The 24,694-nt window shown below is 44.3% G+C and overlaps 1 protein-coding gene across 1 annotated transcript in view; it reads left to right on the top strand.

The window, feature by feature from the left end:
- Positions 1-24,694, top strand: part of cdh5 (cadherin 5) — a 34,224-nt gene extending 9,530 nt beyond the window's left edge. The window contains exons 2-15 of the mRNA XM_035606226.2: positions 1,941-2,171; positions 2,264-2,546; positions 3,082-3,204; positions 3,346-3,513; positions 3,613-3,794; positions 5,918-6,031; positions 6,536-6,675; positions 6,790-6,923; positions 8,200-8,309; positions 8,837-8,939; positions 13,455-13,585; positions 13,775-13,889; positions 18,506-18,638; positions 19,643-24,694. Coding sequence (XP_035462119.1) covers positions 1,941-2,171; positions 2,264-2,546; positions 3,082-3,204; positions 3,346-3,513; positions 3,613-3,794; positions 5,918-6,031; positions 6,536-6,675; positions 6,790-6,923; positions 8,200-8,309; positions 8,837-8,939; positions 13,455-13,585; positions 13,775-13,889; positions 18,506-18,638; positions 19,643-20,033 — 2,358 coding nt within the window. The 3' untranslated portion in view covers positions 20,034-24,694. The remainder of the gene's footprint in view (positions 1-1,940; positions 2,172-2,263; positions 2,547-3,081; positions 3,205-3,345; positions 3,514-3,612; positions 3,795-5,917; positions 6,032-6,535; positions 6,676-6,789; positions 6,924-8,199; positions 8,310-8,836; positions 8,940-13,454; positions 13,586-13,774; positions 13,890-18,505; positions 18,639-19,642) is intronic.

Below are 24,694 nucleotides of genomic sequence, written 5' to 3'. Positions count from 1 at the left end.
CACTTTGGTGACACATCCACGAGTTCCAAGACTCATCTGATGCCAAAAACTCGGAACAGCTGTTTCCAATACTGAGTAGTTTTACAACTCGTGCATTGCAAACTGTGCATTTTTTTTTTGTCCCACATTTCGATGAAGCTGAGTCTATTAACAGTAGACGCACATTGCAAGTGATCTCACTGCAATGTGTGCTTATTTTAAGATAAATAAATAAATAAAAGAGGTACAGTCTCCAGATGATGTTGCATAATGTCGCGGCAAAAGTTGATCCAGATTCTGGACTGATTTTTTCTTTTTGCATGCATGCATTGGATTTGCCAGAGTCCAATGTGTTTGGGGCCTGTGTTGTGCAAAACGCAGCCGCCCTAATGAAACACAGAGGAGGCTGCGTTCCTCTTTGATGTGTGACTAACATCTGTCAGAGCACGATCGCACTTAACTTTGAAATGAATGTACAAAACTGGCCCGTCCGTCTCTCGTCGTAACTAGATTGAATCAAGAACCCGTATATATCTACGGTGGCCCTGAGAGCTCACAGCACTGCAACTTAAAGCTACAGGGTGTAATATTTAGAAGAACTTATTGACAGAAATTGAATATATTGTCCATAACGATGTGTTCATATGTGAGTTAAATATAGTTCCATGAGTTGGACCCGACCTCCGTGTGAGTCTCCATGTTTCTACGTCGCGTTGAATATGGTTGTTGCACAAAACGCTCCAGAATACGACGCGTTCACGTTGAATTTTCAGACGCTGCTGGAAACGGGAAGTGGAATCAGCAGTGCGCCAACATAAAGTGTCCCCTGTCGGTTGCTAGGCTTGTTGCGGTTTGCAACTTTGCCACCAGATGCCGCCAGAAAATTACCAAAAATTACACGCTGGGGCTTTAAGAAAACACATGAAAATAGACAAAACACAAGCAAATGAAGAAAAAACATCTTCATCAATTTGACACCACATGTGCAGCATATAAAAAACGTGCTGCAAACAACACACCACATTAAGAAAAAGCGGAAATGGAAACGGAAATGTTTCCGGAGGACACGTCTGAATCATGCCATCACAATATTAAGAATAAGACAAAAACACGCAACTTTTCATCTCATTTTCCAAAACTACTGACAGAAAGAGAACCTTGATAGCGCAGTGAGTAAAAAATCCATCGCAACAACAAACGTGTCCAGACGTGTGCGTCACTTTTTAGTGGCCTCTGGAAACCCTTCCGTTTTGTCGCGGCCTATTTGCCGAGAGATGTTTTCTTAATTTGCATGTGTTTTTTTCTTAAGTTGCAGTGCTGTCAGCTCTCAGGGCCACCGTGCGTATCAGCCACCAAAAAAAATCACTTTGTAATTGACAAGCGTTTTCTTATTAAAATTGTCGTGTTGTACTAAAGTGGAGGGTGAAAAAACTCCACTTATCAAATATTAAAAATGTCAAACCGGGGCCTCTGTGGAAAAACTGGACCGTCCCCATGGCTGATGAAGACAGACATCCTGAGTGGTTTTAATGTCAGCTCCTCTCTCTTTTCAATTTCTCTCTCTCTCTCTCTCATGCGACACCAGTGGGTCAGGACCCAAAATGGGTCACAGGCCTATGTTTAATAGATCCCCACACGGCCCACGGTGGCGATACGCTTCCAGCACAGGCCCCGCGATGAGAGGCTAAATGTTTCATTTGGGTCCCAGGCTGAGGAGGTTTAAGAGCCCTGGTCCTGAATGATAGGCAGACGTGGAGCGCTCTGCGGTCGACTGTGAAGGGGCGACGGCGAGTCCTTGGCGAGTCTCACCCTGGCACGGCGAAGGGGGTCTGTCCACAGCTGATAAGTGGTTTTAATGTGATCTTCTTTTCTGCTCCCTCTCCTCCCTCCGATTTCCCCCCTCCCTCCATTTTCCCCCACATATCTTATTCCTCTCCTACCCCCCTTTTTCCCCGCCGCAGATGATGGCTTGGCTCCAGTTGTGGACCACGGGGCTCATGGCCTTATCCGTGTCTCTCGCCGCTGCCGAACGCTCCGGCTTTCCTGCGGTGGGAGCGGAGGAGCGAGGCCCCGTCGACATTGTGAAGAAGGAGACCCATCCGGTGCTGCTCAGGCAGAAGAGGGAGTGGATCTGGAACTCGTTCTACGTGGAGGAGGAGAAGCCCGCACCCGTCCCCTACAAGATCGGACAAGTGAGTTAACGTTCAACATGTCGCCGTGGGAAGCTCTTGTCGACTTCCCGGGCCTATCTTCTACGTCGTCTTCTCTTTTCCCTTCTTCACAGCTCAAGTCCAGCCAGCAGGTGGAGGTGAAGAGGTTCAAAATAGAAGGCAAAGGGGCGGACACCGGCATCTTCACCGTGGACCAAAAGGGAGACCTGTACGTCACCAGCGCTCTGGACAGGGAGGAGCAGGACTCGTACCACCTGGTCGCCAAGATGTACGACGGGAACAACAAGCTGATCGAGGACTCCGGGGACTTTATCATCCATGTGACGGACATCAACGACAACATGCCCGTGTTCCCCCGGAAGTACAACGGGTCCATCATGGAGAGGTCCACCATAGGTGAGTAGGTTAAAAAAAATAGTCACCAGCAGTTGATGCCAGGTTGAAAATGTTGCATATAGGCAACGCGGCGAAATATAGAGACGAGAGTCAAATTTAGATTTATGTATAATCCTCTATAATATCTTAAATGTACTTTACAAGCCCACAACATCAATGTAGGTTTTTTCCCCAAGCTCCATGAAAAGACTAGAATCAAAAAAAATATATGATAGCAGAAGCAATGTCCTGCTCACCAACTTCAAGAATACATTCCACATTTACCATCTAGTGATAATTTAGATTAGAAATCTGTTTGTTTTTAAAAGTCATGGGAAAATGAGACGTATTGAGACATGTTGACATGTGCTACGTTCATTAGCACATCCATCTGTAAAAAAGCCACTAAAATTATATCATACCATGTTTGATACAAGAAAATGTTGGTTGTCTTCACAGTCAGTGTCTTGAATATTTATGCCAAAGACTATAAACTGCGGCCTGACGTCCCATTGGTGACACAGACTTATTTTCTGCATTGATGTTCATCGTCTAGGAACCAAAGTAGTTGAGGTGAGGGCGACCGATGCCGACAACCCCACCACTGCCAACGGAGAGCTCAGGTATTCGTTGAGCCAAAGTAAAGACTTGTCCGCCTTCGAGATCGACAGCATCACAGGTTGGTCTCGAGCATGACTGTTATTCTGCGGCTCCATTGTCTCTTTCTTCGCCCTAACAAGTCAATTTGGAGGAGCTGTCGGCGTGCAGGCTATGTTTGAACTTGAATATGAGTCAGTGGTAACACGCTGCCTCTCTGCAGGTGTGATCAGCAGCAAGATAAACACCCTGGACCGGGAAACCAAGAGTCAGTACGTGGTGGTGGTCAGAGCTCAGGACATGAGAGGAATGGCCTCCGGCAGCACAGCCACCACCTCGGTCACCATCACCATCACCGACACCAACGACAACATGGCCTCTTTCACCCGAAGTGAGGAAACAAAAGTGCTGGATGTGGAAAAAAAAAACCCTGTTCCCCTTTAAATATTAAACAATAATGTGACGCGTAATTGTTCTTTTTCCACTGCAGGAACGTACGAACTGCAGGTGCCGGAGGACCACAAGCTGAGCGACAAGATGGGCACGCTGGAGCTGGAGGACAGAGATCAGATCCAGAACAAAGAGCCCATCTTCGCCATCCCGAGCGAACACGGCAAGATGTTCAGTCTGGAACTCAGCCCCAGCAAAGACGGCAACCTCATGCTCAAACAGGTAAAGTGCTGCTCGTCGTGGCGATTAGGATAGCGGACATCTCAGCGCTAAGAAAGTTTCGATTCTCTGCCGTCACTTTGTGACATTGAGTAGTGGTGACGAAACTTTTCTTCATCCAACATACTCCCGACAACCCCTCTCGCGTCCGACGGCCTCAATGTTCCCTCTCCATTTTACAGCCCTTGAAAAAAATGTAACGGCTTCTTAGGATTATTGGATGATATTTCCCCACGGAGGAAATGCAGACTTATACCCCCTGAGGGTTACATATTCCGCACCCCTGGTTCTGGAATCGTCACTGAAGGTCCCTCCAAAAGCAGCACATTTGTAGGATTTAAAAAAAGTTAGAGCAACATTAACCGACGGTAGTTTAGTGAGTTTTAGATATATTCACGCTTCAATCTCGTAGCCCTTCGACTGAATGCAAACTATGCACAAATTGTAGAGCTGCAACATTTAATCGATTAGTAATCGACTGCTAAATTAATCGCCAACTATTTTGGAAAATCGATTAATTGGTTCAAGTATTTTTATGAAAAATAGAGTCAAAATTAAGGGATTTTAAGCTTCTTAACTGTGAATATTTTCTGGTTTCTTTGATCCTCTATGACAGTGACCAAACGACTAACCGAGAAAATAATCGGCAGCTTAATCGATTATGAAGAGAATCTTTAGTTGCGGCCCTCACAAATTATACAATAAGGAAATATTATAAATGTCCCCAAGAGTTAAGGGCATGAGGCTTATGGCTGAATGTCAATTCTAATATACATGATTTGTTTAAGGGTGATTTTAGGTTTGCGGCTCCTTCAACATTCTGCCACCACACGGCCACAAATTACATCCGAATTATAAAATTAGATATTTTATTTTGCCGGATGACAAAGCTCCGGCCTCCTCTCTGGTTGGCTGAGATATTCACACTTCACAAAATAAGTATTTAGGACATCAGAGAGTTGGAAATGTGTTCTGACGAAAAGGAAAGCTCTGTAATATATATAGCTCGTACCAGCGCCGCGCCGGCCCGGACACCGTGAATCGAAAATCGCACCCCATCATCTTCCGTCTGCACAACTCGCCCCTCCAGCCGCGCGGCCCCTTCCCGTCTCTTCTCTCGCCGCGTTGCCGTGTCTATACCCGCGCCGAGTAAAGCCGGCTATCGTCCGCAACCGCGGTGAAGGTCTTATTCTCGTTAAGCTGTTTACACACACGCCTCCGATACCCTGCGACTGTGGGCATCCGTGTGTGTGTGTGTGTGTGTGTGCGTCGCCGTGGATAATCCAGTTAGGGGGAATGTTTCCATTGCACCTGCAGTGTGTCCCATTCAAAGATAAATCAGTCCACCTTTTAAAAAAAACACACACACACACACACACACAGGAGGTTATTTCTAATACGGGGTAAAGAAACGATAATCCCGGCTGAGAGTCGACAGTAAGCACTTGCTCGCTGTCGCGTATTTCGTTGTGTATCCGCAATACTCAAAGTCTCAATTTGTGCAGACGTCGAAGAAGGTTCAACACGGAGGGGGGAAAAAACGCTGGTATTTATTTATTTCTTTTTTACAGTTGTTTCTTAAAAATTGTGGATTTTCAGGTTTGTTTTGCGCTTCAGTCGTGCCACTTGGAGCATTTTCACACCTGGAACACCAACCGCTGTTTTCGGAGTGAACAGACGCAAAGACGTGTGAAATGCACTCAGGACGATGACGGGAGAGGAATTTGAGGCGGAAAGTGCAAATGCAATGTGCAGGCGGGGAAATATTTGTGTGTTTATATATATATATATTTATATATAAATGTGGAGAATATTAGTTTTTTTGAAGTGGCATCAAGCGGCGAGACATTTTGTTGACGAGGGGGAAGGTGATGTGTTGAGCGAGTGTGTGTGTGTGTGTGTGTGATGGGTTTATAGCCCAGCTGCATCAGATTAGGCAGCACGAGTACGAGGCGCATGCTAATGAGATGTGTAATCAAGTTTAAGACCCTTTGAGAAAAGCCATGAAATGTCTCAGTGCACCTTAATGTGTAAAATATTGCAGACTGAACACACCGATGTTGTGGAAAGCGTCCGTAAAAAAACGAGTTTTAAAACTCGTGGCCTAAATCGACACCTCTCCGCAGGCTCTGGACTACGAGACGACGGACAGCTACACCTTCACTGTGCAAGTGCGAGAGAACCTGAGGAACCTGCGTTTCCCCGCTGACAACGTGAACAGCGCCGTCACCACGGCCCAGGTACGGTACAGCACAGGGGCCTCTCACACCAGAAGTCTTTTAAAGCCCTTCATCCGGAGATCGTTATCACCCTGCTACTTCATTAATTTCCTTATTGAAAACGGGAGAAAAAGGAAAGGGGGGGAAGTTCTGTTGCACAGGCACATTGCAAAAGCAATGTGAATTCAGCTGATTACGAGGCGCAGACATAAACACGGCGTCAGCCTGCTTTCATGGTCAGGAAATAATGTTAGTGCATAGGATTTGCTTGTGAGGTCACAACCGAGTTTACATATTTTAGCGGTAATCTTGCCTCAGAAGTCGCCGGTTTGGAAACGCAGAGGTGGTTAGTGTTATTTTTCTGTCTCCTGAATGTTCCCGAACAGCCCTGAAGAGTCCCCGAGCTCAATCGTCAGTTACCAGAATGAGTTTCAAGTTTCAAAGAACAAAAGAAGTTCAGTCACACAGTCGTAGTCCATTGTGCACAGAGGTCAAAGTCCGTCTTCTCCGATTCACATTGCACAGGTCAACATCAAGGTGTTGGACGTGGACGAGCCGCCGGTCTTCTCCGAGCCCATGTACACCTTCTCCGTTGTGGAGGAACGGAGCGCGAACATCGGAATCGTCACAGCCCGGGACCCGGACAAGGCCAAGAAGACCATACGGTACAACGCCGGTTGCAAACTAATCTAAAAGATTATTTTCCTTACGAGTGGCTTACACTGATCCCTCTCTCTCTCTCTCTCTCTCTCTGTCTCTCTCTCTCTCTGTGTGTGCAGGTACTCCATCTTAGACAAAGACTGTCCTATCGGAATCAACCCGCTCACAGGTCAGCTGTCCACCCTGAGGACGCTGGATAGGGAGCTGGAGGCCACACACATGTTTCAAGTTATGGCGCAGGAGGAGCCAAGCGGTACGTCACACACACACACACACACACACACACACACACACACGCACGCACAAATTGCAAGTGGGTTTATTAATCCTGTTTCCTATAAACAATAGATGCTCACATGAAAAAAATGAGAACCATGTGTTTTCTCCGTCGACGGTGATGTGCACACAGGGAGGGAGGTGGAAGAGCCAAAAAAAAAAAAAAGACAGTCTGTTCTTGTTATTCACCGAGCAACTTCTCTGAATGTTTACTGGGGATGGCAGTGTAACACATAAACTGGGATTTTAATTTCTTAAATTTTTTAGATTTAACACGTTGCCAAAACACCTGGTCGACCCACACGGGAAGCAGGGAAATCACATTAGCGCGTCTCTTTGTTCACTCGCGGCTTCCAAAAGCCAAACTCTCTGTATTTTTAGACCCGGCAGTGAACGGAATCCAAAGATCTATTTTCGGTGGCTTGTCACGATGTTTAAGAAACACAACGGTCCCCTGAGCGCGACAAGGTCCCTCCGATATACAGTACATGTACTGCACTAAAGATAGTTTTCAAAGGTCTCGGCACAAGAGAACAGGAAAGAGATCCCACGCATTTTTTCTTTTCTTCAGAAGATGAATATTCAAAAAAGGTCATCGGTGATGCAAAATGAATGTTAAAAGCTGCTCACAAATAGAAATCCTTTCAGCCAGTTGATCCTTAATCAGTTCCGTCAATGTACAGACACACACGCCTGATCTTTGATATATCGGATGATACTGTATGAAGTGAGCCACATCAGACAACAGTGGAAATTAAAGTTATTGAAGATAAAATGACCTGGAAACGTTGCACTTCACTCACCTTTCCTATGCAGGAATTTTGAATCTTTTTCATAAATACTGCAAAGTGGGAATTATGAAGAAGTAGATGATTTGAAGTACAATTGTTTGTCCTGTTAAAGGGGCAGTAAGCGATTTTAATCCAATACATTTTTTTGTAAAATTCAACAACAAACAATCTTTCTCCAAAATCGCTCACTGCCCCTTTAACACACCTGCGTCCTTCACTGTCCGTTTTACGCGGTTTGATTTGTTTTTCTCTTTTTTTATCGAGGGCCACAGATGCATTAAATAAGATTTCATAGCATCTTCAATCCGAGTTCATTTTACCCTCCAGCATTTGTGTACACTCTGAAGAACTCCCTGCCGGCGACTCGTTGAGTAAACCTGAAATCCATCATCCCAGTGCACTGCGGTTAAATCGTGCGCTTCTCTTTTCTATCTTTGCTTTTCTCTTTCTCTTTCTCTGTAGGTTTGGAGTCATTTGTGAAAGTGAACATTATAGTGCTGGACATTAACGACAACGCGCCGGAACTGTCCGTGGATGAGATCTTCGTCTGTGAGAACGACGTCACTAATACCGTAAGAAAAAAAACGTTGCTAGAAGTTGCTAGATCTCTTTATGCGTTGTCTCACCAAATTGCTTCCTTAAAAGGGACAGTTCAGGGATTTTGAAGTGGGGTTGTATGAGTCACTTATGCATAGTTAACATGTCACCTCATGGAGATGGTGATCAGCGATGTCATTTAACGGAGTTTGGAGGAGAAGTGGAAGTAGCGTAAGTCTGAGTCCCACTGTTGCAGAGGGGACCAACGAAAAACTATATCCGTTCAATTGTACGCTGGAGGATGTATTTTTTCACCGCTTCAGATTTCCGCTGGCCAGCCAATTAAGTTTGCACCTTTTTTTTCAAGCGTGCTTCAACCACGTATTACTGTGCCGACTCGCCGCGGTGGCTTTGAGTCAAACAGCTGATTTGCGGGCTTGAAAGACAAAAGCCTGTTATCAGCATCCTTTTATTCTGTAGGAACAACATTGGATATAAATACAATTTGTGCCCAGGATGTCTTCATTTAATTTAATTTAATTATTTTTTGGTCTCTCCCAAGGTGATAGGAACCCTGAGGGCCACCGATAAAGACGACCAGCCGGCCTCCTTCAGCTTCGGCCTGCAAAGCGAGAGTTCCAACTTCTCCATCCAAGACCACGGCAGTAAGTCTCCGTGCGGTATATGTACCTCTTTCCATTCTCTCTCTTGTTCCTCTAAAATGTTGCTCCAAGGAAGCGCTGGCCACAGCACTTGTTGCTATGCAACGACCGAAACTCCTTTTTTTTTCCTCTATAGCAACGGACGCTTTTGTTGCAGAGATTTTTTGGGGAAATTATTTTAACTTCTCTGAGCGTGTGCTCACAGCTCTCCTGGCCAGACGGGGGATTTAGAAAAAGCCTGTCTGGGACTGTAAAGTGCTGTCTCGAATGCACAACAGCAAAAATATTGGAACTAATGAGAGACGGAGTGGCTCTTGTGGACTTGCAGACAACACTCTATGTAATCTGGAGGATGTTAAGAAAACATGTCACACTCACACACACACACACACACCGTGCTGGTAGGGGAGCTGTTTAAAATGAAAACAGTGGAAAAAGTGTACATGGAAAAATGGTGCCAAGGGGAATGTCGGGATATGCATGCGAGTACTTGTTGAATAAATTAGCTTTTGACTGTGTGCATATAGTTCTAACACTTCTGTGGGCGGTACAAGAAAACGTTGTAGCTACAGCAAAGGAGAAATTCAATCAGCAAAGACTAAAGGGCTTAAAGCCTTCGGAACAGTCCGTATGCTAGCATGCTAATATGCGCACAATGCTGAAACGGTGTATGCTAACGCACACTGACATTTAGAAAGTCGTCTTTTTGGTTTGGTTCTTCTCAGTTTAGCCTGTTAGCATGCAATTCAAAATTGGCTCAATACATTGGTTGAGAGACTGAATTATGTATTTCAAAAAATAGTGGACTTTCTCTGAGGGCCCTCTCATCCTTTAAAAAAGGCGCAAAATGGTTGAGTGCGCCCAATCACGACTTAGCATGAGAATCTGTCAGCTAATCTACTGACCAGTGACTTCGTAATGTTCCCTCAAGGGAAGGGAAACCACCATTAATTTATTTATTTCTAAAGAAAAAATAATTAACACCAGGAGCTAGCAGCCTTTCAAAAGAAAGGTGGCTAGCTATTAGCAAACTCCTACGATAGCTACGATAGCTCCTACCTAGCTGAGATCGAGCAGCTACAGCTGCTACAGCTAGCTAGCTAGCTAGCTAACTGTAACTTTTACCACCTGAATACAGCAGGAGTTAGCTGGCTAGTGGCTATGAGAACACACACACACGCGGTATCGACATCAGACGTGATTTGATTGGCTGACACCCTTTGGGGGGGTCTATCTAGATGCTAAATGCTAAAGCTAAAGCATCGCCGCCATCATGGTGGCGCTAGACCAAGGCTGTTGGGATTCAAACTGCTCACCATTTATCACCATGAATATCTGTGATAAATTTAGTAGCAATCCACACATTAATATTCAATTGACACTTGTTTTTTCCCGTCTGTGGTCGGTGCTAGCTCCATCATACCGAACATTTAAAAAAAAGAGTTTTCTGCCACCAAGAGATTATTCTAAATTCAAAGCAGCAACTACTTTCATCAGATCTGGAGCCATTTATGTCACAAAAGAAACATTGCAGATATAAATATAAATGTAAAGTTTGAAGAATGTCAACTGGGATGAACAGGCGGTTACAGTGAAACTGTACAAAGACTTCAGCTTTGTTCCAGACGCTGACGTTGACGCGAAGGGGTTGGCGCTCTGTTACGTCAGATTTCCAAAGTGCACTCGGGTTCAGGACACAAAATGGCACGAGAAAAAAACAGTTTTCATCATTTTCGTGATCGTCCCGCACCCTCGTCGTACATGAAAGCCGGAGGAATAAGTGTTACCGACTGTTATGGTCAAATATTAAAAGTTTGAATAGATGAAAGCCCGAGGTGGACGGATGAAATATTTAGATGGAGTGTTACTCTTTCATTTAAGTGAAATTTGAAACATACTGAAATAAGATAAGCAGAGGGGGGGGGGGGGGGGGGGGGGGGGGGGGGGGGGGGGGGGGGGGGGGGGGGGGGGGCATGAACTTGCCTCATCCATTTCCTCCCTGTTCCGGGGCCTTGAGGGGGTTGACGCGTGGAGCCAGTTGGAAAGGGGAAGACGGAGGAGAGCGAAAGGAGAAGAGACAGACGAGACAGAGGTGGAAGAAAGGATGAAAGGAGGCGCGGAGAAGAGATTAAGCTTAAACGGGAGGCGAGTAATGTCAGTGAGACCGTGTTAAAATGAGGAGAGGTGGTAAACATCGAGGGGGAGAGAATAATAACGAGGGGATAAACAAGAAGTGGAAGGAGAAGTAAAGGTGAGGGGAGAAATGAACAGATGAAAGATGATAGACGGTGAGAGAAGGGGGAGGAGAGATGAGAGGGGCGAGGCGATAACTGGCCCAAAATGAGAAGATGGAGGAAGAGATGAGAAGAGAAACGGGCACAGAGAGGAAACAAGGTGAGCGGACGCAAGAAACAGAGGAGGGGAAAGAGACAAAGATGACAGGACGGGACACGACAGATAAAAAGAGAGAGGGACGAGGATCGCAGGAAGGAATGAGGACGGCGGTGAAGTGCGAAGGGGCGGCGAGATGATGCAAGAAGGGAAGATGGCTCCAGACACATCAGATGACAAGTTGAGAAGGAAGGAGGAGAGAACGGGAGGACGAGGGAGATAGAAATTGATGGATGAAGAGAGGAGGAGAAAGGTAAAAAAGGTAAAGGGGAGGACAAGAAAGGAGCAAGAGGAGGTGGAGAACTGCTTGATAAGTGCACCTCTTGTTCTCCCTGGTGGCTCCTCGGGAGTGTGGCCTCCGAAAAAATGATCTGACAACACCTCACACCACTTAACACGGCTCACACACACACACACACACACACACACACACACACACGCTCGAGCTGCAAAGTGAAGGCTTTTTAAATATTCATCAAGAACCAGCTCTTTAAAACTCGCAAAAGAAAACAACAACCTTGCAATGAAATGATGGGATCCAGAAACACGCACGCACACACACACACACACACACAAAATGACAGGCCTTGGTGTTCAGGCCACACGACACGACGAGAGGGAGAGGAGGAGGAGGGGGAGGGAGGAAGGAAGGGAAACAAAAGAGAGACGAAGAGAGAAAGAGAGTCTAATGAGAAGGAGGAGGAGAGAGAGACGGAAAGAAGCCAACAGTGAGTAACGAATACTGGGAATCCAGGGAAACGGAGAAGAGCTCAAACGGAGAGGGGAGCAGGAGACGGGACGAGATGAAGGGAGGACAGACGCCGCTTTCATCATTCATTCAGTTCGTCGGGGCTGCGTCTGTACCCGCGTCCTCCCACTCTCACACCTTCAGTCGCGACATCAAATATGTCGACGAGACCAAAGGAACCTCGATTGGGCGAGCCCCATCAGAAGGTTTTGAACCTTCATGAGAGAAGTCAAGATGAACCAGATAACTGGGAAAATACCTGTAGCGGAATCTAACCAATCCCAAAAAGAAATATAAGTGAAATTATCTGCGATTTGTTTGACACGTGAGAACTTTTTGTCCTCTGTCTCCAGCAGTTAATGAACTTGCTGAGTGGCGGTTGTCTGACGAAGGAGGAAGATAACTGCTCTTCCAATAAAGTTTTAAAGATGCAGGAGATTTAAACCGTCATGCAGTTGTAGAATTGAAGGCTCGTTCCAACTGGAATCGCCCTCAGAAGAGAACGAACCTCCGTCAAGGCCGAACAACGATCGCCTAGTTTTTATTGTCGCGATATAAAACAAAGAAGAAGAAAAAAATCCTCGATTCGACCCTTGAATCTGCGTCCACGCCAAAATGGAACACCCTCCGCCAAGTTTCGCGGAAATCGGTTCAGTCGTTTATTACGAAATCCTGCGAACAAAACAAACAAAGTGAGACACGGGCTCAAACATAACCTCCTTGGCGGCGGTATGGTGAGACATCCGAATGGTCGAGTCATTTTGGAGAATGCGAAACACGTCTCAGGATGGATCGAATACAAGCAACAATACTGTTTGTATTCAACGTCCAATATGTGCAAATGTCAAATATGCTGTGGGTTGTTTTGTTTTTTTACCTGCCTGTAAACCAGAGCTCCTACTCTCGTGTCTCTTTGTCTGAGCGTTTCCCAGTGAGTCGAAGTGTTCGGTTCCGTCGTTTCCTGCCATTGTGTTCTGCCGAATTCCTCCAGCGGTGGGATATTGTGAAGCCCATCGTCTCAGCAGGAAAACTACTTCCTGTCTCGGGGCAGGGGGGGGGGGGAGGTTTGAGCAATGACCGCATTGTTGGTCAGGTCGTGTTTCTGTCCTCCGCCTATGATTCTTTTTAAAGCCGCGTGCCATCATCTGACCTGTAATCCTGAACGCACCAAACTCCATAGATAACCACAAAATGATCCGCCCGCCCCTTCATGTAACGCCGCTCCTCTCGCCGTCGCGTGTCATATCTCGCTTTTAATCTGTTAAAATGTTGACTCATGCAGACTCAAATATCAGGCGCGCTGCGGTGAAGGCCGCAGGTGATGATGGGTCACGCGAATTAGAGCTGTGTCAGTCAATTTCGTACACTTGCTTGCGCAGACAACACGGCGGACATCCTGGTCAAACAGGGCCCGTTCAGCCTGGACGACCCCAGGGATTACAACGTGGACGTGGGCGTCAGCGACGGAGGACGACCCGCCCAGACGAGCATCACCACACTGGCGATCAAGGTGTGTGTGTGTGTGTGTGTGTGTGTTTTTGTGTCATACTAAACTACTCTGGGATTGTTTCAGCACAGCAAAAATTAAATTGTGTCATTGATAAATATCAACGTGTCTATTATATCTATTTCACGGATGTCCCCCCGACCGATCGAGTGACCGATCGATCTGATTGTTTTTCGTGCCGCCCCGTCGTAGTTGTGCCGCTGCGACGCCAGGCGGATTCCCACGCAGTGCAAGGCGAGCGCCCGGACGATGTCGGTGAGCGTCCACGCCCTCATCGCCATCCTGCTCTGCATACTGACCATACTGGGTAGGTTCACGTTCAGATCTGAACGTCTTTCTTTTTCCTCCTTCCTGTTTTTCACGTAGCCAACTCAGCCTTTGGTTTGTAGTTTGCCTGTTAAAATAACACGATGTGTCGTTCAAGGAAATCTGTTGGTGTGAACAAGTCTGAGGCGCAACACAAGTATATATACATATATACATATATATATACGTATATATGTATATATACATATATATACACACACATATATACATATATATACACACGTATATATGTATATATATGTGTGTATATATACATATATACATATATATACGTATATATGTATATATATATACATATGTGGGGGAAATAAAATGCATGACTTCCTGTGCGGCTCGGGGTTTGTTTCGGGGTTTGACAAACACCGATGTTTGGACATTCATAAAAATTTGTAGTAGTTGGAATCGGGAATGGCGAGCCGGAAAAAAACAGACATCCACGAAAGAAACTCTGCTGTCTCACAGACTGTCGACACAAAGGTGCCAAAAGACTTTTCCCGAGTTTGTTTTTATCCTCCGAGAGGAATTCATGAGGGCGACATCAATGATAGATGTAAAAAAAGAAGCAAAAAGCCAAACATGGAGTGATTAGGACGCGTGCAGCCCTTTCGCTTCTGCGATAAATAAGATTTGAGGGTTTTTTTAAGCGGGGGGAACTTTTTCCGCTGCCGGTGTTGTTGATTTTATGAATAATGCAGCGGCGGATGTGGAAATAATGCCTGCAGGTTGTGCGCTCGCAATTCTCTTTGATACCTTCGCGCCCCCCCCCCCAATGCTCCTCTCTATTTTTCTTTTTCTGCGGGGAACAAAAAGAGAAACACTTGTCATGTTGGATGAGTAGCACACACTGGAGATAGTTGGCTCAACAAGAGAGTGGATCTGGGAGGAGAGGAGAAAAGAAGAAGTGAGAGATAAAGAGGGACGGAGGCGGAGTGACGGATGGAAAGAGAGAGAGAGACAGAGAGAGAGAGAGAGAGAGAGAAAACTTTGACGAAGATAACGGGAAAGGGGTGAAACCGACAGACTGAGTGACGGAGCGAGACAGAAAGAGGTTGAGGAAGAAGACGAGAGAGACGGCGAGGAGGAGAGAAGAGGAGGATTGTGGGAAAAAGCAGCAGCAGAAGAATGGGAGTGGTAATGAGGAGAGTTTATCAAGTCTTTAGGTGCCGTCTGCTTATCAAACACCAGCAAACACTCAACCTATTAACTATTAATACACTCCTCCGCTATCGCTGCTTTCCCCCCTCGGTTCATCTCTCTCTTCCTCTTTCTCTTCCCCCTCTGGGTCGTCTCTCCGTCTCTCCGTCTCTCCCTCTTCCTTATCAAACACCCCCCCCCCCCCCCCCCCCCCCCCCCCCAACACAGGCCAGATTAACTATTTAATGCACTTGTCATTATCTGCCGGAGCCCAAAGCAATTTGCCGTGCAACCCGTTCACAGGCGCCGTCTTTTCTCACAAGAAGTCGGGAGGGGTTTGACACCAAAAAGACCGTTTTTCTCTTTCCCCACAAAAGAGAAAGGGGGCTTCGTCTCCTTTTCTTCTTCTCTTCTGCTCTTCTGCTCTTCCGCTCCTCTAAGTCTGATATCTCCGGAGCTTATTAAACTGCAGAAGCATGTGTTGTAAAAGATTAATCTGTTGGTTTCCCATGCAAACTTAAATTAGTCCCGCTCGCCCTCGACTAAAAAGGCATGGCTAATGCTGCCCATCCGTCTGAAGGGAGAGCGGTTCACATCGGGACGGAGGCTCGGGGCCTCGTCTAATGTCAAATGTGTCCTTCGTCTCGTCCTTCTCCTCATCTGTCGTTCCTCAGCTCTGATTTCTCCTACATCTTCTTCTTCTTCCCTTCGTCCTTCTGTCGGCCGTTGGCTGCTCTCCTCATTTGTTTCCTCCTTTCCTTTTATTCTTCCTCTTCCTTCCTTTTGCTTCCCCTGTTCCTCATTCCCTCCACCTCAGTAGCTCCAGTCGCAGGACGTGAAGCAAGATAAACTTTTTTTTTAATTTCTGTCAACTGTTTGATGAAAAACAAAAAGATCCTGTGAGTCATTATAATGAGTTAGTACCTCAAAATATTGACTTATTATCTCAATTTTTTTGACTTATCTCAAAATATTGACTTAGCATCTCAAAAATATTGACTTATTATATCAAAATATTGACCTATTATCTCAGAAATATTGTCTTATTATCTCAAAAATATTGTCTTATCTCAAAAATATTGACTTTGTATCTCAAAAATATTGACTTATCTCAAAATATTGACTAAGTATCTCAAAATAATGAGAAAATATAAAAAATATTGACTTATTATCATCTCAAAATATTGTCTTATTATCTCAAATATTATCTTATTATCTCAAAAATATTGATTTAGTATCTCAAAAATATTGACTTAGTATCAAAAAAATTATGAGAATGTATTCCAAAATATAGACCTATTATCTCAAAAGTATTGTCTTATTATCTCAAAAATATTGACTCATCATCTCAAAATAATGAGAAACTATCTCAAAATATTGACTTATCAACTCAAAATATTGTCTTATCCCAAATATTATCTTATTATCTCCAAAATATTGACTTAGTATCTCAAAAATATTTACTAAGTATCTAAAAATGAGAATGAGAAACTTTCTCAAAATAATGAGAAAGTATCTCTAAATAATGACGTAGTATTTCAATTTTTTTTTCTCCTCACACTGGCGGAAACAGACTTCCATAACTTGGTGTGGACAAAATGAATGCAGTGCAATTTAAATGTTAAATGTCATCGTCAGGTGTACGTCTATATTTAATGACTCCTCGTTAGTTACTTCTCTGGCCGCGTCTCCTCCCGGTGTTTTTCACTTTTCCACTTTCTGGGCCGGATGTAGCTGAGCAGCACAACTAATCACCCACCGAGGTAACTGTCGACCCAGTCACTTCTCAGACTGGCAGATTAATGATGCTGGCAGCCCGCGGACTAAATCATAGCCAATTTGGTGGTTTTTTTTAAGGGTAAAGCTATCCATCATTCATCATTAGTATTATTTTTAAAACATGTTGAACCTTTCACGGCACATTATCGTGGCTGCACACTTCTTCCCTCCCTTTTCTTTTTCTTTTCTGCACAAATGATGTCATAAATCAATAAGGTACTCGTGCGAGCGATGGCGGCTCTAATCCAAATCCTTAGTTCTTTCAATATGTGGTGCTTTCTGAATGTCAAGACAAAAACGGTCTCCGTGTGTTGGTGAAGTCCTTACCGTACAGACTGCATATTAAAAAAAAATGGACGTAGTCACCCGGTCCGTAAAGCGACGCCATCGAGGAAGGGGCCTGAAACCTGTTGGTCTCTCGAACGACCGGCACCGTGAACGTCAGGAAACCTTTTCCTGAGCAGTTTATGGTTCAATCCTTAGTGTCAAGTCTTCTTCAATACACAGCGTGAGGTTCATTTTGTACATTATGGTCCCATGTCGAGTAAGAATAGACGATAACGCACCGTATAAATTGGCGGGTGGGGGGGCGTGGATACCGTGTGATTGACAGCTGGTACCGTCCAATAGGTGCAGGTGCAGGGAAGGAGAACAGCCGCTGCTTCCCGCTTCCTCTGGGAACTTTGTGCTTCCATGAAAGCGGTCACTTCCGCTCCGTCCATCTTTGCTCCTGTTGAGGAGTCATAACTCCTGCTGTTCGATTTGTTTCTCATTTGACCATAAACAACATTTTTCGAACCATTTACATTTGATTGTCTGCACTCTCTCACTTCCTGTCCTCTGTTTCCCCTCCACTCTTCGTTCCATTGTCTCTCTCTCTTTCTGTTTATGTCTTTGTCAGCTGCCAGTTCCAATCGTCTTTCCTTCCACCTTGTTTGCTCACACACTCATCTCCACTTCCCCTCCAGCAGTTGGTGAACCTTTCGTCCTCTCCTCGTCTCTCTCTTTTGTCTTTCTCTGGCTCTCCGACCCCTTAAACCATCCGCTCCTCATTTTCTCTCAGTTTTCCAGTCTCTCGTTAGTGCCTCCCCCCCCCCCCCCCCCCCCCCCCCCCCCCCCCCCCCCGTCCTGTTCTGCTTCTTCTGGCCTAATTTTCTCTCATGTTTTTTAAAATTCATAGAAGTGTTGGTCCGTGTTTGTGTTCTTCTGGGGATGTCCTCAATATCCACAAAAATGTCGATCATGTTTCCCAAAACTCCAAGATGATGTTTTGTTTTGTCCACACACCAAAGATATTCAGTTCTCTGTCACCGAGGAGCAAAGAAACCAGAACATATTCACATTTAAGAAGCTGAAATCAGAGAATTTTGCCTTTTTTCCCCCATAAAAACTACTTGAACCGATTAATCGATTATCAAAATAGTTGTCGATTAATTCTGGACTCGACTACAAATCGATAAACTGTTGCAGCTCTAGATTCGATAAGACATTTTGAATCATATTTTCACAAATACATAACATTTTAACAACATTTAGGACAGGCGGAGATTGAGAATGTAAGTTTTGGGTGAAACAGCACATTGCTCAGCCTCGTTGTTCTTGTTTTTCCTTTATAATAAGTCAACTTCATATTACCTGAGCATGTGTCCCGCTGAACTTTTCTTCTCTGCCGTGTGTCTCAAGTCATCGTGATCCTGTTCGTGATGAGGAAACGCTACCGGAAGGATTCTCTGGCCAACATGAAGAACAGCGGCGAGATCCACGAGCAGCTGGTCACGTACGACGAGGAGGGAGGAGGAGAGATGGACACTAACGGGTAATTGTTTTTCTATGTTACTGTAACTTGAAATCATCACTAACGTCAGTCAGAACTAACAGAGTCATAAAAACACAAATTGTTCACAGAGAAAATTAGATATAAATCATCTGATCTGCAAATAGTCCTCATGAATGCATATGATTATATACAAATATTGTACATATATATTAATTTTCTCTCTATAGATGTCCTGCTCTGCTCTGTTTACAGTACACACACTTCATCCCTACACATGTATATTAAAACTCCCCCATCTGCAATATTTATCCTCTCGTCTTATCCTTCAATTTGCTGACCCACTTTACCCCCGACAGAAATCATTAAAGTTTCATCTATTCTCAATCTAATCTCAATCTATTTTTAAAAAGTATTGAAAAACCGTTAATAATCCAATATAATATACCCTCATCCACATATGCAGGATGTGCCGTTCTCGTCATATTAAAAAACTATGTTAGATTGTGTTTGTTTTTTTTAAAGACTTTTATGTTTTAGAAAAACAATTTTTCTTTCTAGTTGTGAAATCTGACTAAATATTATATTTCATTGTTGTAGGTTGTTTGTATGTTTTTATTTCCCTCTGATTGCACTGTTTCAGTGTTGAGCTCTGGTCCCACGACGAGGAGTCAACCGGCTCTCGGCTAATTGATATACAACAGGGTTTCCTACGCAGTATGGAATTTATTTTTTTAGTCATTTCCAGGTCTGGATAAGTATGGCGAAAAAAGAACAGAGAGTATGGAAAAATATTTGTGCCACTACTGTATCTACAGAGCCGTAGTTCACACGTGACCGTGACAGGCGGAAGGATAAAGTAGTACCTATTGATGATGAAATACACATTAACCCAAAATATCAATCTTTTAATACAAGGATCAGTCCTGGAACAGGTGATGTCGGAAATTGGAAGTTAATAATGTTTAAATAATAAAAAAAACGTGCTATTCGTACTCTGATGTCAAATATGGTCTTGAAATGGAAAATGCTTTCCTCCCTTGCAGCTACGACGTCTCCATCCTCAGCTCCGCCTGCCACGACGGCTCCCTGCTGCGCCACTCGGACCGCCTCCACCCGCACCCCTCGCTCTACGCCATGGTGCAGAAGCAGCAGGCCCCCCACCACCACCCGGCCGCGTGCAAGGGCGACATGGCCGCCATGATCGAGTCCAAGAAGGACGAGGCGGACCACGACCGCGACGGCGTGCCGTACGACACGCTCCACATCTACGGCTACGAGGGCGCCGAGTCGCTGGCCGAGAGCCTCAGCTCGCTGGGCAGCTCGTCCACCGGCTCCAACTTGGACTACGACTTCCTGAACGACTGGGGGCCGCGGTTCAGGACCCTGGCCGAGCTGTACGGAGTGGACGCGCCCGACTTTTACCACCAGTACTGACGGACGACGTCCGGGGAAACGTGATGCCAAAACACACACACACACACACACACACACACACACACACACACACATCGATCAATCTCACACACATTTATAGATCCATGCTTTCATGTCGTCCATTTTGTTTCTGGGCGAGGAGCTTCTTCTCCGGCCGTCTGAAAACAGAATCCAGGAGCGACTTTTCCCGGTGCAGCGTCACCAACGAACTTTTGTCACACAGAGTAATTCTCTGAATCGGTTTGTTCACTCCCCACATCAAACTCGAGGAAGCTCGAAGGGGAAGAGCGTCTCTCTCCAACGGGGAGATGTTGGAACGCCAGAGGATTAAACGAAAGCTAAAGATGTTTGAAAGAGGATTTAGTTGAGATCTTCATCACGACGACGTGTCCCTCGTCCCGTCGGAGTCGATCGCGGAGGTCGACGGCGACGTTGTACAAACTTCTTCTTCACGTTTGGGTTTTTCGTGCGCGCCACCATTTTGCGTCCCCTCTCCCCATGCACCGAGCACTGCACGCAAAAAAAGTTCATATCCTGATCCGTCTCCTTTCTATGCACTGATATCCAGCTACACACAGTATACACCTTCCAGTTAATGAACAACCAAGGAAACACATTCCAACTATCATACTTTGCACTCGACGTCCAGATCTGAGCACATTTACGAGATTAATATCAGAATATTAACAGTTTTCCGTTTATTTTTCCGTCTCTTAGTGGAGATGCAAAATGGTGCACGTCAAAGCAAAAGCATTTTCTTTTTGCCATACTCTCTTTTTGTTCCTATTCGCCTGTAATCTTTTTCAACTTTGAACTTGTTGTTTTTTTACATTTAAAAAAAAAAAGAAAGGGCCTCAAACATGGAGAGAACGAGGTGATTCTTTTGGGGGGGGGGGGGGGAGATTTGTAAATATCATCGTTGAGGTTTTTTATTGTTTTTTCATAGTTTGAAGTGTTTGATCGCGGCGAGCCGTGTTCTGTCCGTGTGCTGTTCAGCATCAGTCTGTTCCCGTGATACATGTGTTCATTCTTCCTCTACATGCAGTCATGCATCCTGACGTGACATCAGCTGTTTGTCCCGAGCGAAGAAAGACTTCAGATAACGTGTCTCAAAAGATCCTGACATTCGGCATTTGTAGTTTTTTTTTGCAAAGCAGAAAAACCAAACCTCGAAAAGGAAAAAAAATCTCTTTCCCCTTTCGCTGTTGTCTGAAATCAACCATCTGATGAGGAGTCATTTCCCAAATCCTCTTTCTTTCGCTCGGAGGAGAGAACAATGGACAGAGAAGGAAACGGCAGCGCGGCCGTCCAGACAGAATTACAGCTCGGGCCCCGGCTTTGTATTCGACAGAACTCATCATCACACTTATTGTGGAGATGAGAAGACCGAATCCTCGGAGGGACGACGAGAACAAGAGTCATTCACACAGATCAGGAAGCGCCGAGTGGCGGAGAGCAGCCGGCCGGGCAGCTGGAGGTGGCCCCGATAACTTTAACCTCTCATCCTTTCTGGCTACTGTCCGGGTCGTAAAGTCTCGACGTCATTGTAAGCATTGTTTTAGTCTGATTCTGCAGCGTTTTATTGTGCGTAGTTGGTTGCTTTTTCAACAATTTGGACGTGGGAAGTTGCTCGTGCAAGTTGATGTGATGCTTTGGTTTCTCCAACTATTAGTTTCCATCTGAAAAAGGGATTTGTCTCAAAATATGGATACACAACAAATTATTTTGAAAAAAGAAATGGTCCTGGTATGAACAGGAGAATCCAATAATCACTCTGACAGCCTCGTGAAAAACGTAATAGCGTGTCGCGGATCATGTCTGAAATGAATGATAATTCTCTTCATCTTCATTATCATAAGTGACCAAATGTCCAAAACACAAATAAATCTAATTTACATTGATTTAAAACAACAACAACAAAAAAAGCAGCAGAAACTCAACTCCTTGAATCACAATTTTTTGTCAACGACGAGATTAACTTTTCACTTCTGCTCCATCGTGGATTCATCTCCTCAATAATTCAAGTTGCCAGGACAAGATGTCTCTTCGCTCTCCAGTTAGATCATGAGGTCGTCCTCAGGGACGACTGTTTGACCCCCGACCCTCTGGGACGAGGCCTGTGTCCAACCAGGAACTGTATTTATCAATGACTTACTTAGCAATTTAAAAAAAAAATAAAAACACCAGACATTTTTAGCTTATTGTTCAAATTCAGCGCCTGGAGATAAATGACAATTTTTCGAAATGAATCCGTCTGAATGAGTCTCGCGACGGTTCCTGTTGTTTTTTGTCAGCGTGATGTGAAGCCCAGCGTGTAGCCAACTCGCAGTTTGTTTATTCTCCCGTTTATTCTGTTTGGCTTGGACTCAGACTCGTTTCCTTAAAACCTCTGGGCTCGCGCGGAATCTGACAAACGCTGGATACAATAGCTGGAAGCCCTCGCGATGCTTTCCTGTTAGATTCATACGTGTGTATATATACATACATACATATATATGTATATATACACACACATATATATAATCTGAGCAGCCTCACTCTCAGTCGCCCCCCCTCCCTCCACGTTTGTTGCCTCACCCGAATCTCCCTCGCGCCGTCCTCTTCTCCCGTTGCCCTTTAATCAGCGAAACCAAACGGGACTTCCTGTCCATCTGGGCCGTGCCCGCCCCTTCCTGTCCGGCGTTATCTTCTGTCTCCTGAGCCCCGGACACATTGTGCGACGCTTCCTGTGGTATGGGAAAACAACCTCCACCTTGAAGAGAGAGAGAGATGGGGGAGGAGGAGGAGGGGGGGTATGAGGTTGAAGAAAGACGAAGAGAAAAAACAATGTGGAGCCGTGATGAGGTTTTCCAGCCGAGCAGAAAAACACAAGCAAAGACGCGAAACGCTCGAGACGCGTCACGCGTTGACGTCCTGTTGCGTTTTTTGAAATTTTGGAAATTCACAAAAGAGATGAACTGTTCTAAAATGTGACGTCCTGATGATTACATTCCAATCACAACGGGGCCATTCGTATAACATCTTGAAATAGTTTCCACGACCACCTCAAAAGAGAATGAAGATGATTTAAAAACTTTTAAACGTCAATGGAGATGAACGGTGGTTTGACCTTTTTCCAGCTGCCGTCAGAGAATCAAACTGTGACCTGGAGAAGCTGCGCTGCACCTTGGAGGAAAATCTCCTCTCATTTCAGACCCGAGCTTTTCAAGGAGACGGTATTAAAGTTGTTGTTTTTTTGGCATTATTACAAAAAGAAAGAGGATTCATGCAGAAAAAAAAGAATCAGCCGCCTGTAGCAGATGGAGGTGCTCAATTATCTTCTCTCCGAACAGCAATAAGTGTCGGTGTGTAGTTGTGGTGAGAACATCTGACACGGGTCGGTAGTTTGACGAAATTTTCTTTTCTACTTTCCTTATTTTTTTTATGTGCAATTACTGAACGCTGATATTAAAAAAAAATGTATTGGTGGTTCTGTTATTGTTTGTATTTCATCTAACGTATGGTTTCTTTACCACGCCCTCACATGAACTTTCATATTTCCTTCATGTGTTTCGTATTTACGTGTGAAAAAACACATTTAAGTCGCCAGTGTTTTCCACTTTTCGAAAAAAAATTTTTTTTTAGATCGGTTCCAAAAATAAATATGACCTTAACATATTGTTTGGCAATAAAAGTGAAAATGTCCATTTTCATTTCAGATTGCATTTAAATTAAGTAACGTCTACTTATTTACATTGTTATACGTTAACCCATAATAAGTCGTCGCATATCCTTACAAAAAAATTCTATTGATGAGGAATCCTGTATTTTAAAAACACGTTGGGATCATCTTCCAAGCTCCACGTTGTAACAGTGACACTGTTTTGTCAAGTAGATTTGTGCATTATCAAAAAAAAGTGCCATATTTTAAATAATTTTGATTTTGTGTTGTGTCCTCTATAAAATAACGAATCACTCTTGGATTTAGATTGAAAATATAAAAATGAATCTCTCAGGTTGAGGCTCCAGGAACAAAAAAAAGAAGTGGTTCAACAAACAAACCCCATATTTAACAATATTCTGTTAAAAAAAAAATCTGATTTAACTGTACTTTCATCTGTGTATCTCATGTGTAAGGAAACATAAACTTTGAGTGACATGTATATATTTAAAAAAAACTGTGCCTAATAGTGATTTCTCTCTTTCTGCCCTCGCCCTGTTTCATTCTATCATTTACTGTATTTTTTCGAGGATGTTAAACTTGCTACAATCTCTTTTTATTGCTGTCAAAAAGAAAGAAAAACATAAAGTTTCCTACAAAAGTCACAGAGCAGAGTGTGATGGACGAGCGAGCGACCGCGTGAATCTGTGAGTTATTGTTTGTGTCCACTTGTGTGTGCTTGCAGCTGTACTCATGTACATACACGCAAATGAGTGTCAAACCAATAAAAAAAAAGCGACTATATAGATAAAAAATAAATCCTGGTGTAAATACAGTAAGGGGTATTCGAGGGAGCAACATGTGCCTTTATTCCTTTAAAAAAAAAAATACTGTAATTCATTTTTGTGATGGTGAACACAATGTTTTTATATTGTTTTTATGGTGTATAACAACTACTTTTTATTACCTGACATTTTTGTAAGTGCGAAATAAAAAAATAAAGAATAAATAAACACTCAAA

This window comes from Scophthalmus maximus, chromosome 10, assembly GCF_022379125.1.
Source record: "Scophthalmus maximus strain ysfricsl-2021 chromosome 10, ASM2237912v1, whole genome shotgun sequence".
Taxonomy (NCBI): domain Eukaryota; kingdom Metazoa; phylum Chordata; class Actinopteri; order Pleuronectiformes; family Scophthalmidae; genus Scophthalmus; species Scophthalmus maximus.
Note: the sequence above shows the minus strand (reverse complement) of the source record. Positions and strands in the feature narration are given on the sequence as shown.